This window comes from Oncorhynchus masou, chromosome 15, assembly GCF_036934945.1.
Source record: "Oncorhynchus masou masou isolate Uvic2021 chromosome 15, UVic_Omas_1.1, whole genome shotgun sequence".
NCBI lineage: Eukaryota > Metazoa > Chordata > Actinopteri > Salmoniformes > Salmonidae > Oncorhynchus > Oncorhynchus masou.
In genome coordinates, this window is record NC_088226.1 from 50,810,687 (window position 1) to 50,823,757 (window position 13,071).

Genomic DNA, 13,071 nt, shown 5'->3' on the forward strand with positions numbered 1-13,071 from the left:
GAGATACTTGAGTCGTTTTGGAACTGGGGAATCTGCCAGTGTTTCGGTGAAGTAGGCTAGCAGTTTCCTCTGTCTTGTGCTCACTCCACACATCCATTTCCTGTTCAGAACACACAGCAGCAATACGCCCACTCACTAGGAGATCATGCCCTAAAACAGTGACTTTTACCCAGCAATTACCTTTTATCTCCATACAGACTGTCTCATAGTGGAGAATGGCTACAAAGAGAACCTCCTCTTAAAATGTCTCATGCCTCCTCTGTAATAAATTTCTGTGTTTACTCTACATTTTGGTGCTGAACAGATTCCACATTATTCATGAAATATGTTATCTTGATAATATTGATCTATTTATCTATATGGATTTTGTCTTTTTACTTGCATTCAGGTACTTTCATTACTAGGTTGGAGGCTAACTTTTAGGGCAGCTAGTATAAAAATGATGACTAAACTTTTGAATTATCACCATGGCTATATGAAATAGATATTTTATTTATCTCATGGTATTGGATTTGAGGCACATAGCCTATCTGAAATGTTCAGGACTAAAGATAAAGGCAAACATAAGGCAAAACATGGAGACGCGTTTTCTATGCGTAATGTGGAGCCTCGCTTCGCATAACAGGTGCCACCTCATTGCGGATAAGTCTGCTGAAAAGACAGCACAAACATAGTGCTTGTACCTTTGTGACTACCGGTGTAGCTTGTTGCGCATCGAAGGCTTGAGAAGTGGTGTGGTCCGTGTGGTAGCGAAAAGCAAGCAAGATTTTTGAAAAGGAAAAAAGTTTGCGCAGTGCTTTATTTGTTTTATTGCGGTGGGAATATGTTTATGGCAGATGTGCAAGAGAAGATGAGAGAGTGAGGACAGGTGGTGTAATTAGAAGCTCGGATTTCGGTTTATCGATGGACCGTACAAAATGCTCTTGTTCTTTTCTGTCATGTGGACAAACCTTCGGGAGACGTGACTTATGGTGGCTTTTGTGCTGAGAACAGTTTCGGTGGTGTCTGGATGCACCGCCCCTCCACAACGGATCTTATGGATATTTGTTTAAGGGAATATGTTTAGCCTTGATTTGACATTATGAGTCTCGAATTATATATATATATTTTGCTTAATGGGTTTGAATGCGGTCTCTTGGACAATTGATGTGTTTCTTTGTAACCTACCCACTCGTTGAAGACATGCGTCGACTTTGATTTATTCACAAGAAGTTGAAAGCCCACGGTCAAAGAAGTAAAGGCTTGAATTCAAACTGTGAACTTCAAAACTGAGGAATATTTATTTGTGAACAACTCCACATGCGGATAGGAATATTTATCATCTCGTGTTGCCTTGGCTAAGGACATTATGATGGACTAAAACGAGTATTTTTCCCCCGATCAAATTACTTGCTCTACCCCACCCTGCTTCCCAGGGGCTAACCCTCTCCCCTCTCTCCTGTTTTTCTTGCTCTTCGCAGAATGTCCCGGTTCGGAGACAATGTTCCCGCCATGTTGGGCTCCGGGGATGGGGGCTCCAAGCGCAACAGGACCCGGGAGGGAGCGCCTGTATCTACAGGTGGTGGAGTTTCCCCAGCCTTTAAACAGACCAAAGCGCAGAGAGCTCGCACCATGGCCCTGTACAACCCCATCCCTGTCAGACAGAACTGTTTCACCGTCAATAGATCACTCTTCATTTTCGGGGAGGACAACATTGTTCGGAAGTACGCAAAGAAGGTCATAGAGTGGCCATATCCTTTTGGTTAAGTGTAAACACACACACACACACACACACACACACACACACACACACACACACACACACACACACACACACACACACACACACACACACACACACACACACACACACATACACATACACACACACACTTTCAACGAAAGTTCTTATCTATACAGAATTGTCTATCATATGAATGTTTTTCTTATCATCATGAAGAACAGTATAATTCAGCACCAGGGACAGCACCAGTAGCAGTTGTATAACTGGTATTTATAGGAGGGTAGGGATTTTATTCCACAAAGCCAATGATTGGATTTATCTGCCTAGTTCCATCTTTTAACAAATTGATTTCCAACATTTATTAACACACACACACACACACACACACACACACACACACACACACACACACACACACACACACACACACACACACACACACACACACACACACACACACACACACACACACACACACACACACACACACACACACACACACACACACACACTGAGGTTCACTTCACTGACCACTGACAATCCACTCGAAGTAAAAGCAGACATGTTTTAAACCATTGATCAACGTTTCCCACTGAGTGAAAGCGCTGTCCGTGCAGCGATTTCCAAATGGTTAAAACTTTAGGGCTTCATCTGTGTGTCATTGATTAAAAGTCCTACAGGCGTTGAGTCAAGCGATATGGCTAGTATAACACTAACAATACAGTGGCATCTCTTTGTGGTGCTAGATTCACATTATTAACCTGTTGAGATTCAAGTCTCTACTGATGTTTCTGAATCAGGATGATGGTGCTGTTCTTGACTGCCAGAAATGACCAACTGTCATGATCAAGTGTTTGAGACCGAAACCTGGTTAGTTGGACAGTGTTTTACTCGATGGTAATAGTTTTCTTGTAGCATTGCAATGCTGTAGGTATAGATCTATTTTATCAGCGAATTTCATATTCCTTGTTTTTCTACATGTTATGTTAACAGTATAGCTTTTGGCCTTCTGACACACCCCTCTCTCTGGTGTTTCCATCAATGTATGGTTAATTCACATTGTTGAATTGATTTTCCTAAATTGGATCAGTATCTGAAGGGACTCTTGAATATAATTTAATGCCACCTTTTTCATTGGTTGATTTGACTATGAAAATGTAATATGGTCTCAGTATTATTCAGGATATCATAGGGGAATCTGCATCAGACAAGCAATGGATGTTATTTGTATGATGTATGATGGAAAAAAACAAAAGAATGTGTGTTATCTTTAGAAAACTCCAGTACTGTATATTATATATTGTTAGAAACTGGGTGGTTCGAGCACTGAATGCTGAAAAAAAATGGTTTTACTGCTCTAATTATGTTGGTAACCAGTTTATAATAGCAATAAGGCACCTCGGGGGTTTGTGATATATGGCCAAAATACCACAGCAAAGAGTTGTGCGTTGCATTGTGCATAAGAACAGCCCTTAGCCATGGTATATTGGTCATATACCACACCCCTTCGGGCCTTATTGCTTAATTGACATGCAAGATTGTCTTTGCCTTTGACTCAGTGGGAGAGTGTGACTCACATGTCAGTCAGTGGAAACTGAATTAGACACGTAGATCTCCATTTTCCTCCATGCAGCTAATGACTTTCTGTCAACAAGATGCAGGTGTTGCCGACCATAATAATCACTGGCTGTAGATTTGAGGCATATCACCACATTTTCTCGTCACGGAGGAGAGGAGATGGAGAGGAGATGGAGGGATGGAAAGCCAAGAGGGTCACTAATAGCCCTGAAATGACTTGGCACTACACCGAAGCAAATGGATTGCCTTTCTCTTAAAGTAAGCAACACAATGCCCTTATGTGGGTCAGCTATTGTTTATCTACAGTAGGCCTACACCAGGTGTCCCACGTGTGTTATTATTGTCCTGCCCAGCTGAATGGCTTTCTGATATACTATTACAACATAATAGTCCTTACACTATAATTTTAAAGGCCCAGTGCAGTCAAAAGTGTGATTTTCCTGTGTTTTATATACAGTACCAGTCAAACTCATTCAATGGTTTTTCTTTATTTGTACTTTATTTCTACATTGTAGAATAATAGTGAAGACATCAACACTATGAAATAACACATATGGAATCATGTAGTAACCAATAAAGTGTTCAACATATCTAAAAAATATTTGAGATTTGACAATATTCAAAATAGCCAGCTTTGCACACTCGTGGCATTCTCTCAACCAGCTTGATGAGTTAGTCACCTGGAATGCATTTCAATTAACAGGTGTGCCTTGTTAAAAGTTAATTTGTGGAATTTCTTTCCTTCTTAATGCGTTTGAGCTAATCAGTTGTGTTGTGACAAGGTAGGGGTGGAATTCAGAAGATAGCCCTATTTGGTAAAAGACCAAGTCCATATTACAGCTCAAATAAACAAAGAGAAACGAAAGTCCATCATTACTTTACAGTCGCACAAACCATCTAGCACTATGATGAAACTTGCTCTCACGAGGACCGCCAAAGGAAAGGAAGACACAGAGTTACCTTCGCTGCAGAGGATACATTCATTCGAGTTAACTGCACCTCAGATTGCAGCCCAAATAAATGCTTCACAGAGTTCAAGTAACAGACACATCTCAACATCAACTGTTCAGAGGAGACTGTGAATCAGGCCTTCATGGTCGAATAGCTGCAAAAAAACACTACTAAAGGACCCCAAAAAGAAGGAGAGACTTGCTTGGGCCAAGAAACACAAGGAATGGACTTTAGACCTGTTGAAACCTGTCGTTTGGTCTGATGAGTAGAACAATTTTTGGTTCCAACCGCTGTGTCTTTGTGAGATGCAGAGTAGGTGAACGGATGATGTCCGCATAGCCTAGTTGTTAGAGTGTTGGACTAGTAACTGAAAGGTTGTAAGATCAAATCTCTGAGCTGACAAGGTAAAAATCTGTTGTTCTGCCCCTGAACAAGGCAGTTAATTAACCCACTGTTCCTAGGCTGTCATTGAAAATAAGAATTTGTTCTTAACTGACTTGCCTAGTTTAATAAAGGTTAAAAAATATATATATATGTAGTTCCCACTGTGAAGCATGGATGCAGAGGTGTGATGGTGTGGGGGTGCTTTTCTGGTGATACTGTCTGATTCATTTAGAATTCAAGGCACATTTAACCAGCATGGCTACCACAGCATTCTGCAATTTCAAAGCAGTTGAGATGGTTTGGGATGAGTTGGACCGCAGAGTAAAGGAAAAGCAGCCAACAAGTGTTCAGCATATGTGAGAACTCCTTCAAGACTGTTGGAAGAGCATTCCAGGTGAAGCTGGTTGAGAGAATGCCAAGAGTGTGCAAACCTGTCATCAAGGCTACTTTGAAGAATCTCAACAAAAAAAAAAGATTTGTTTAACACTTTTTTTGGTTACTACATGATTCCATATGTGTTATTTCATAGTTTTGATGTCTTCACTATTAATCTACAATGTAGAAAATTGTAAAAATAAAGAACACAGGAAGTTCCAAACCTCAATCCATCTATTGTTCGGTTCCTTGCAAACATATCGTTGTCTATGCAGTTCCTGACTGATTCTCGGCAGTTTGTGGCTATTTTTCTGTTTCGTTGGGTGGAAAGTGCATGAGCTAACCCCAAGGTTAATGTGGCATTGTGTAGGGAGTGTCTCATTTCATCTAATTAACTTTGTGAAATTAATGAACAATCATTACGTCTAATGACGTCTGATCAGTCTGCTGTATCATGTAGTATAAAGTGATTAGAACTGTAACTGATGGTCTCATTCAGAGTAATTTCCTGTCATGATGTGACACAGCACAGGCTGCTGTTCATAAGCTTGAGCTTTAGCATTGAGAGAGCTCTGGTAAATTAACCACCGTGAACTTCGTAAGACACACAGACACACACACACACGCACGCACAACACACAATACGCTCTCTATGCATGACAGCCCACTGCACCTCTCTCATTCAGAGGGTTTGGGTTAAATGCTGAAGACACGTTTCGGTTGAATGCATTCATTTGTGCAACTTTCTAGGTTTCCCGTTTCCCTTATTAAAAGGTCATAGTTGTGTGCAGAACAACATGCTTCCTGGTATAAGCAGCTCTTTTTTTCTACTGCTCAATTAAAAGCAGTGATCAATGAGGGGTTTATTTCAAGGCATCCTTGACTGGCATGATGCAGGAGCAGCAGGTGTGTCAGGGGTCGATGTGGAGACTGGCAGGGGCTGGGTGGAGGAGCCAGGCAGGCCTAAGGAAACACGTTGCCCACTCTGGTGCAGGGAGCCTGGGGAGGAAGAGCTCCTGCTCTCCCTGACTGATGAACACTGGGAGGCTGCTACAGGAAGTGCCCCGGGGTGTAGGTACTTCTTTAATAATGGATCCTGTCCATGGCAGAGCAGGTCTGAAGGATGGGGTGCTGACTGACGCCACCCTCTAGAGCCCCCACCCTCCCCTCAACAGCAAGAGTGGCAAATCAGCTTCATTCAATTTCAGATGGCACAACGGATCTGGCATTGGCATAATATCCCAACATTTACTCATGGTTCCAGTATTCTTGGTTGATCTGTGTGTAATTTTATTCAAAATGATGTTAGCTCATTTCTGAAGACAGCCTTGCTATTCTAGATCTAATTATCTCAACAAGTTGCCTTCCATCAATCCATTCTCTTATGAATGAATGTAACCCTGACATTCATTCATAAGAGAATGTCAATATTTGTTCAACCAGAAATGTACGTAAACAGTTTTAAAAATGGCCACCTGTTGTGTTTGAATGTCTTTGTTTACTATTATAATCCATCCTCAAGCACTATTTGGCTTTTCCTCATGCTTGTTTAAAATCATCCTGTATGTAATATACACAGTGAGGTCCACAATTATTGGCATGCTTGATAAATATATGCAAAAAAAACTGTATTCAATAAATAATACAAATACTGAGCTATATTTTATGCAGAAAAATGGGGTAATTATTGAGACCCCTGTTTTCAATACTCTAGCACGCTCCCCTAGCGAGGATACTATTTTTCTAAAATGTTCTATGAGATTGGAGATTTTAGACCATTTCTCCATACAGATCTTAGACCGTTCCTCCTTGATATCCTTTGTCTGCACTTATGGACTGCCTTTTTCATTTTAAACCACAGGCTTTCAAGGGGGTTCAGAGTCCAGAGAATGAGATGGTCATTGCAAAATGTAGTTTTTTTTGGTCAATGAACAATTTCTTTGAGGATTTTGATTAGTGCTTGGAATTATTGGCTTGCTGGAAGATCTACTTGAGGCCAAATGTCAGCCTCCTGGCAGAGGCAACCAGGTTTTGGGCTAAAATGTCCTGGTACTTACAACATCACAGATCTCCTATAAGGAGATGCCCTTGATCAGTGTACAAGAGGTAACCATACCTCTGGTGGATGGAGCCTCAGACCCTCCAGAGTCTGTAACCCCTTGCTATTATAGGCCAATATCATAGCTTCCATAATCCAATGTGATAACCATTGACGAGAGAGGGGCTTCCCCTTGCAGAGTGCAGGTGTGTGGCTCCTTATCATGAGGGGAGAGGCTCACCTCATTTGCAACTCGACCTGTCTGTCTCTGACAGATGTGTGCGATTAGTTTTTGGAGCTTCTGAGATTCAGGTGAATCCCACATGTGAGATATTGAAAGGAGTAATTGAAAGAGAACCCTGACTCAGCCACAGCGATTCATTATTTTACCCCATGTGTGTAATAAGATTTGAAGCCAATCTAAGAACATGTGCACAGATGCACCCTGTATCACATTCCATCTCCACTGCTATTTTGAACCTGTTTTAGCGCAGGAGCCAGCGCAAACTTGTCAATGTGACTCACACGTCCCCACGAGCCCTCATTTCAAAGCCCCTTCGTGGATAAATGACAGTTTTCTCAGAAGGCATTTCATGAATGATAAAACAGAATTATACATATATTTGGATAAAAAACCTAGACGTTTCTCCGCAGCCCCATACCTCTTCAATATAGGCCAATTATAAGACGATACTGTAGATACACCTATTCCTGGAGAAATCACACTTCTCACATTGGATGATATAAACACACATGGTTTTGTGTAAATTACTGTTGACTGAGTGAAGAAGAGATTTTACACACAAATTAAATGAATAAGGCAGGACTTGGTATTGATTGTCAGGAGGGCTGTTGCAACATGTGGGGAGTCGCGATAGCCCTGACTGCCGCCAATTAAATGTGAGCGCTGACTTTTGGCTGAGAGGAGCCTGTTGCCGTGGATACCTCTCTCTATCCCCCCCCCTATCTCTCTTTCTCTCTGAGTGCAGTGTCAATGGTCTTCTTGCAGCTGCTCTTTGTGTCTGAGGGGATGGAGGTACAGTAGGGTGTGGTTGTGGAGGAGGGCCCTGACAGAGAGAATCATGGTAGGTTGTCCTGTAGCACATGTAAGAGGACAGGAGTTTTCTATAAATCCTGGTTGAATATAGTTTGATCAGTGCTCCCATTAGAGCAGGCCAGGAAGTATTTAGTCACAGCAGAAAGTCACAAGTGTTACTGTATTGGAGCTTTTGTTTATTTAGTTATTTAATGCTCAGAAGATAAGGGGTGTCCCTGTGTGACCCTCCAGGCAGAAACTCCAACTGACAGATCTGTTTGCATTGATCTCCCCCCCCCCTCCTCCCCCTCTCCACTGAGGAGATTTAGGCTCCCTCATTCTCTACCTCATTTTTTCACACAGCCAAAATAAATCCAGTGCCCACGCACAAACTTAGAGAAATGTGCAACGTTCGCTCATCCCTGTGGCACATTTAAACCTACAATCACCAGGGGTTCCTTGGCAAGCTTGTAGTAAAGTGCCCTTTTTTGTAGGATCAGCCTCCTGCTCTTCCCACACATCCCCAGCACACCCAGACTTGCCTCTCCTCCAGCTTTCAGGGTTATGGCTTGTCTCCTGCTACTGTCCTCAGCTACTGTGGACAACAGTCTCCTGCCCCTCGCCTCTCCATGGCTGGCTAGATGGACAGCATCAGGGCATTGTGAGGAGCTGACAGTCAGGTTCTCTGTGAGTCAGCCAGCTGTATGGAGGAGAGGAGGAGGCAGCAACAGCACTGCCAGGTGCTCAGCAGCAGGCTGGATTAACACTGGTCTGCCTGCCAACAGAGAAGTAAGAAGAATAGATGCATCCTGACATTTAATCAATGGGAGGGATTTTCATCAAATGTCTTAGGAATGTGAGGCAGTAGGAAGGGGGTATTTTAGATATGTGTAATGATACTGTCATCCTTGTCATTCTGATTGGGGATTATTCGACCTCAGCACACTATGATATCTCTCTCATTTTGGGATGGAAATTCTACATTATGTCTTTGTTTTGTAAACTCACAGGTTACAAAAATTAGAAGAATAGAGTTTATGTTAAGTATATTGTGACAAAGTATTCTTCCTTAACTTGTTGCTTCACTCCGTTTGAGTACATGATCCTCGCCACCATCATCGCCAACTGTATCGTCCTGGCCCTGGAGCAGCACCTGCCTGGAGAGGACAAGACCCCCATGTCTAAGAGACTGGTGAGTAAACCATCTACTAATACACTGTGTCTTAAGTCAGTCATCATCAGTGGGGTTCTCCATCCATGCATAAGCTTATTTCAAAAACACAATTTCCCTCCCAATTCCTTATTCATGAAATTTGGTATTTAATTGTTATCTGACATTTTCTCCAAAGATTGGAAAGAATTGGATAGTTGCAGCAAAACGAGAACACTTAATCTTGTTTTATGACTTTTGAGTACATTGTTAGCTTGGACATTAGTTGTATTTTGTTTTTTATTGTAGTGTTTGTTGTTATTATTTGATTTGTTTTTGTTCTTTTATATTATGTTTTATACTAACATACTATCTTTTATACTAACATTGGGGATGGGGTGGTGCGCCAGGGGTATGTTTGGGATGGGGTAGGGCTCCAGGGGTATGTTATGGATGGGGTAGGACTCCAGGGGTATGATATGGATGGGGTAGGACTCCAGGGGTATGTTATGGATGGGGTAGGACTCCAGGGGTATGTTATGGATGGGGTAGGACTCCAGGGGTATGTTATGGATGGGGTAGGACTCCAGGGGTATGTTATGGATGGGGTAGGACTCCAGGGGTATGTTATGGATGGGGTAGGACTCCAGGGGTATGTTATGGATGGGGTAGGACTCCAGGGGTATGTTATGGATGGGGTAGGACTCCAGGGGTATGTTATGGATGGGGTAGGACTCCAGGGGTATGTTATGGATGGGGTAGGACTCAGGGGTATGTTATGGATGGGGTAGGACTCCAGGGGTATGTTATGGATGGGGTAGGACTCCAGGGGTATGTTATGGATGGGGTAGGACTCCAGGGGTATGTTATGGATGGGGTAGGACTCCAGGGGTATGTTATGGATGGGGTAGGACTCCAGGGGTATGTTATGGATGGGGTAGGAATCCAGGGGTATGTTATGGATGGGGTAGGACTCAGGGGTATGTTATGGATGGGGTAGGACTCCAGGGGTATGTTATGGATGGGGTAGGACTCCAGGGGTATGTTATGGATGGGGTAAGACTCCAGGGGTATGTTATGGATGGGGTAGGACTCCAGGGGTATGTTATGGATGGGGTAGGACTCCAGGGGTATGTTATGGATGGGGTAGGACTCCAGGGGTATGTTATGGATGGGGTAGGACTCAGGGGTATGTTATGGATGGGGTAGGACTCCAGGGGTATGTTATGGATGGGGTAGGACTCCAGGGGTATGTTATGGATGGGGTAAGACTCCAGGGGTATGTTATGGATGGGGTAGGACTCCAGGGGTATGTTATGGATGGGGTAGGACTCCAGGGGTATGTTATGGATGGGGTAGGACTCCAGGGGTATGTTATGGATGGGGTAGGACTCCAGGGGTATGTTATGGATGGGGTAGGACTCCAGGGGTATGTTATGGATGGGGTAGGACTCCAGGGGTATGTTATGGATGGGGTAGGACTCCAGGGGTATGTTATGGATGGGGTAGGACTCCAGGGGTATGTTATGGATGGGGTAGGACTCAGGGGTATGTTATGGATGGGGTAGGACTCCAGGGGTATGTTATGGATGGGGTAGGACTCCAGGGGTATGTTATGGATGGGGTAGGACTCCAGGGGTATGTTATGGATGGGGTAGGACTCCAGGGGTATGTTATGGATGGGGTAGGACTCCAGGGGTATGTTATGGATGGGGTAGGACTCCAGGGGTATGTTATGGATGGGGTAGGACTCCAGGGGTATGTTATGGATGGGGTAGGACTCCAGGGGTATGTTATGGATGGATGGGGTAGGACTCCAGGGGTATGTTATGGATGGGGTAGGACTCCAGGGGTATGTTATGGATGGGGTAGGACTCCAGGGGTATGTTATGGATGGGGTAGGACTCCAGGGGTATGTTATGGATGGGGTAGGACTCCAGGGGTATGTTATGGATGGGGTAGGACTCCAGGGGTATGTTATGGATGGGGTAGGACTCCAGGGGTATGTTATGGATGGGGTAGGACTCCAGGGGTATGTTATGGATGGGGTAGGACTCCAGGGGTATGTTATGGATGGGGTAGGACTCCAGGGGTATGTTATGGATGGGGTAGGACTCCAGGGGTATGTTATGGATGGGGTAGGACTCCAGGGGTATGTTATGGATGGGGTAGGACTCCAGGGGTATGTTATGGATGGGGTAGGACTCCAGGGGTATGTTATGGATGGGGTAGGACTCCAGGGGTATGTTATGGATGGGGTAAGACTCCAGGGGTATGTTATGGATGGGGTAGGACTCCAGGGGTATGTTATGGATGGGGTAGGACTCCAGGGGTATGTTATGGATGGGGTAGGACTCCAGGGGTATGTTATGGATGGGGTAAGACTCCAGGGGTATGTTATGGATGGGGTAGGACTCCAGGGGTATGTTATGGATGGGGTAAGACTCCAGGGGTATGTTATGGATGGGGTAGGACTCCAGGGGTATGTTATGGATGGGGTAGGACTCCAGGGGTATGTTATGGATGGGGTAGGACTCCAGGGGTATGTTATGGATGGGGTAGGACTCCAGGGGTATGTTATGGATGGGGTAGGACTCCAGGGGTATGTTATGGATGGGGTAGGACTCCAGGGGTATGTTATGGATGGGGTAGGACTCCAGGGGTATGTTATGGATGGGGTAGGACTCCAGGGGTATGTTATGGATGGGGTAGGGCTCCAGGGGTATGTTATGGATGGGGTGTCAGAAGAATTCACCAATTTGTAAGTCGCTCTGGATAAGGCGTCTGCTAAATGACTTAAATGTAAATGTAAATGTAAATGGGTAGGACTCCAGGGGTATGTTATGGATGGGGTAGGACTCCAGGGGTATGTTATGGATGGGGTAGGGCTCCAGGGGTATGTTTGGATGGGGTAGGGCTCCAGGGGTATGTTATGGATGGGGTATGGGGACTCCAGGGGTATGTTATGGGGTATGGGGTAGGACTCCTCAGGGGTATGTTATGGATGGGGTAGGACTCCAGGGGTATGTTATGGATGGGGTAGGACTCCAGGGGTATGTTATGGATGGGGTAGGACTCCAGGGGTATGTTATGGATGGGGTAAGACTCCAGGGGTATGTTATGGATGGGGTAGGACTCCAGGGGTATGTTATGGATGGGGTAAGACTCCAGGGGTATGTTATGGATGGGGTAGGACTCCAGGGGTATGTTATGGATGGGGTAAGACTCCAGGGGTATGTTATGGATGGGGTAGGACTCCAGGGTATGTTATGGATGGGGTAGGACTCCAGGGGTATGTTATGGATGGGGTAGGACTCCAGGGTATGTTATGGATGGGGTAGGACTCCAGGGGTATGTTATGGATGGGGTAGGACTCCAGGGGTATGTTATGGATGGGGTAGGACTCCAGGGGTATGTTATGGATGGGGTAGGACTCAGGGGTATGTTATGGATGGGGTGTCAGAGGACTTTGTAGGGATAAGAGCGTAAATGTTAAATGGATGGGGTAGGACTCCAGGGTTATGTTATGGATGGGGTAGGACTCCAGGGGTATGTTATGGATGGGGTAGGGCTCCAGGGGTATGTTTGGGATGGATGGGGTGTTTGGGATGGGGTACTCCAGGGGTATGTTTGGGATGGGGGGTGGGCTCCAGGGGTATGTTTGGAATGGGGTATGGCTCCAGGGGTATGTTTGGGATGGGGTAGGGCTCCAGGGGTATGTTTGGGATGGGGTAGAGCTCCAGGGGTATGTTATGGATGGGGTAGGGCTCCAGGGGTATGTTATGGATGGGGTAGGACTCCAGGGGTATGTTATGGATGGGGTAGGACTCCATGGG

At 44.7% G+C, this 13,071-nt stretch overlaps 1 protein-coding gene across 1 annotated transcript in view; it reads left to right on the forward strand.

Moving 5' to 3' along the window:
- The first annotated feature begins 1,394 nt into the window (after positions 1 to 1,394).
- LOC135556401 (voltage-dependent R-type calcium channel subunit alpha-1E-like) overlaps positions 1,395 to 13,071 on the forward strand; it is a 115,208-nt gene continuing 103,531 nt past the window's right edge. Inside the window, exons 1-2 of the mRNA XM_064989586.1 lie at positions 1,395 to 1,730; positions 9,172 to 9,277. Of these exons, the coding sequence (XP_064845658.1) occupies positions 1,462 to 1,730; positions 9,172 to 9,277 (375 nt within the window). The 5' untranslated portion in view covers positions 1,395 to 1,461. The remainder of the gene's footprint in view (positions 1,731 to 9,171; positions 9,278 to 13,071) is intronic.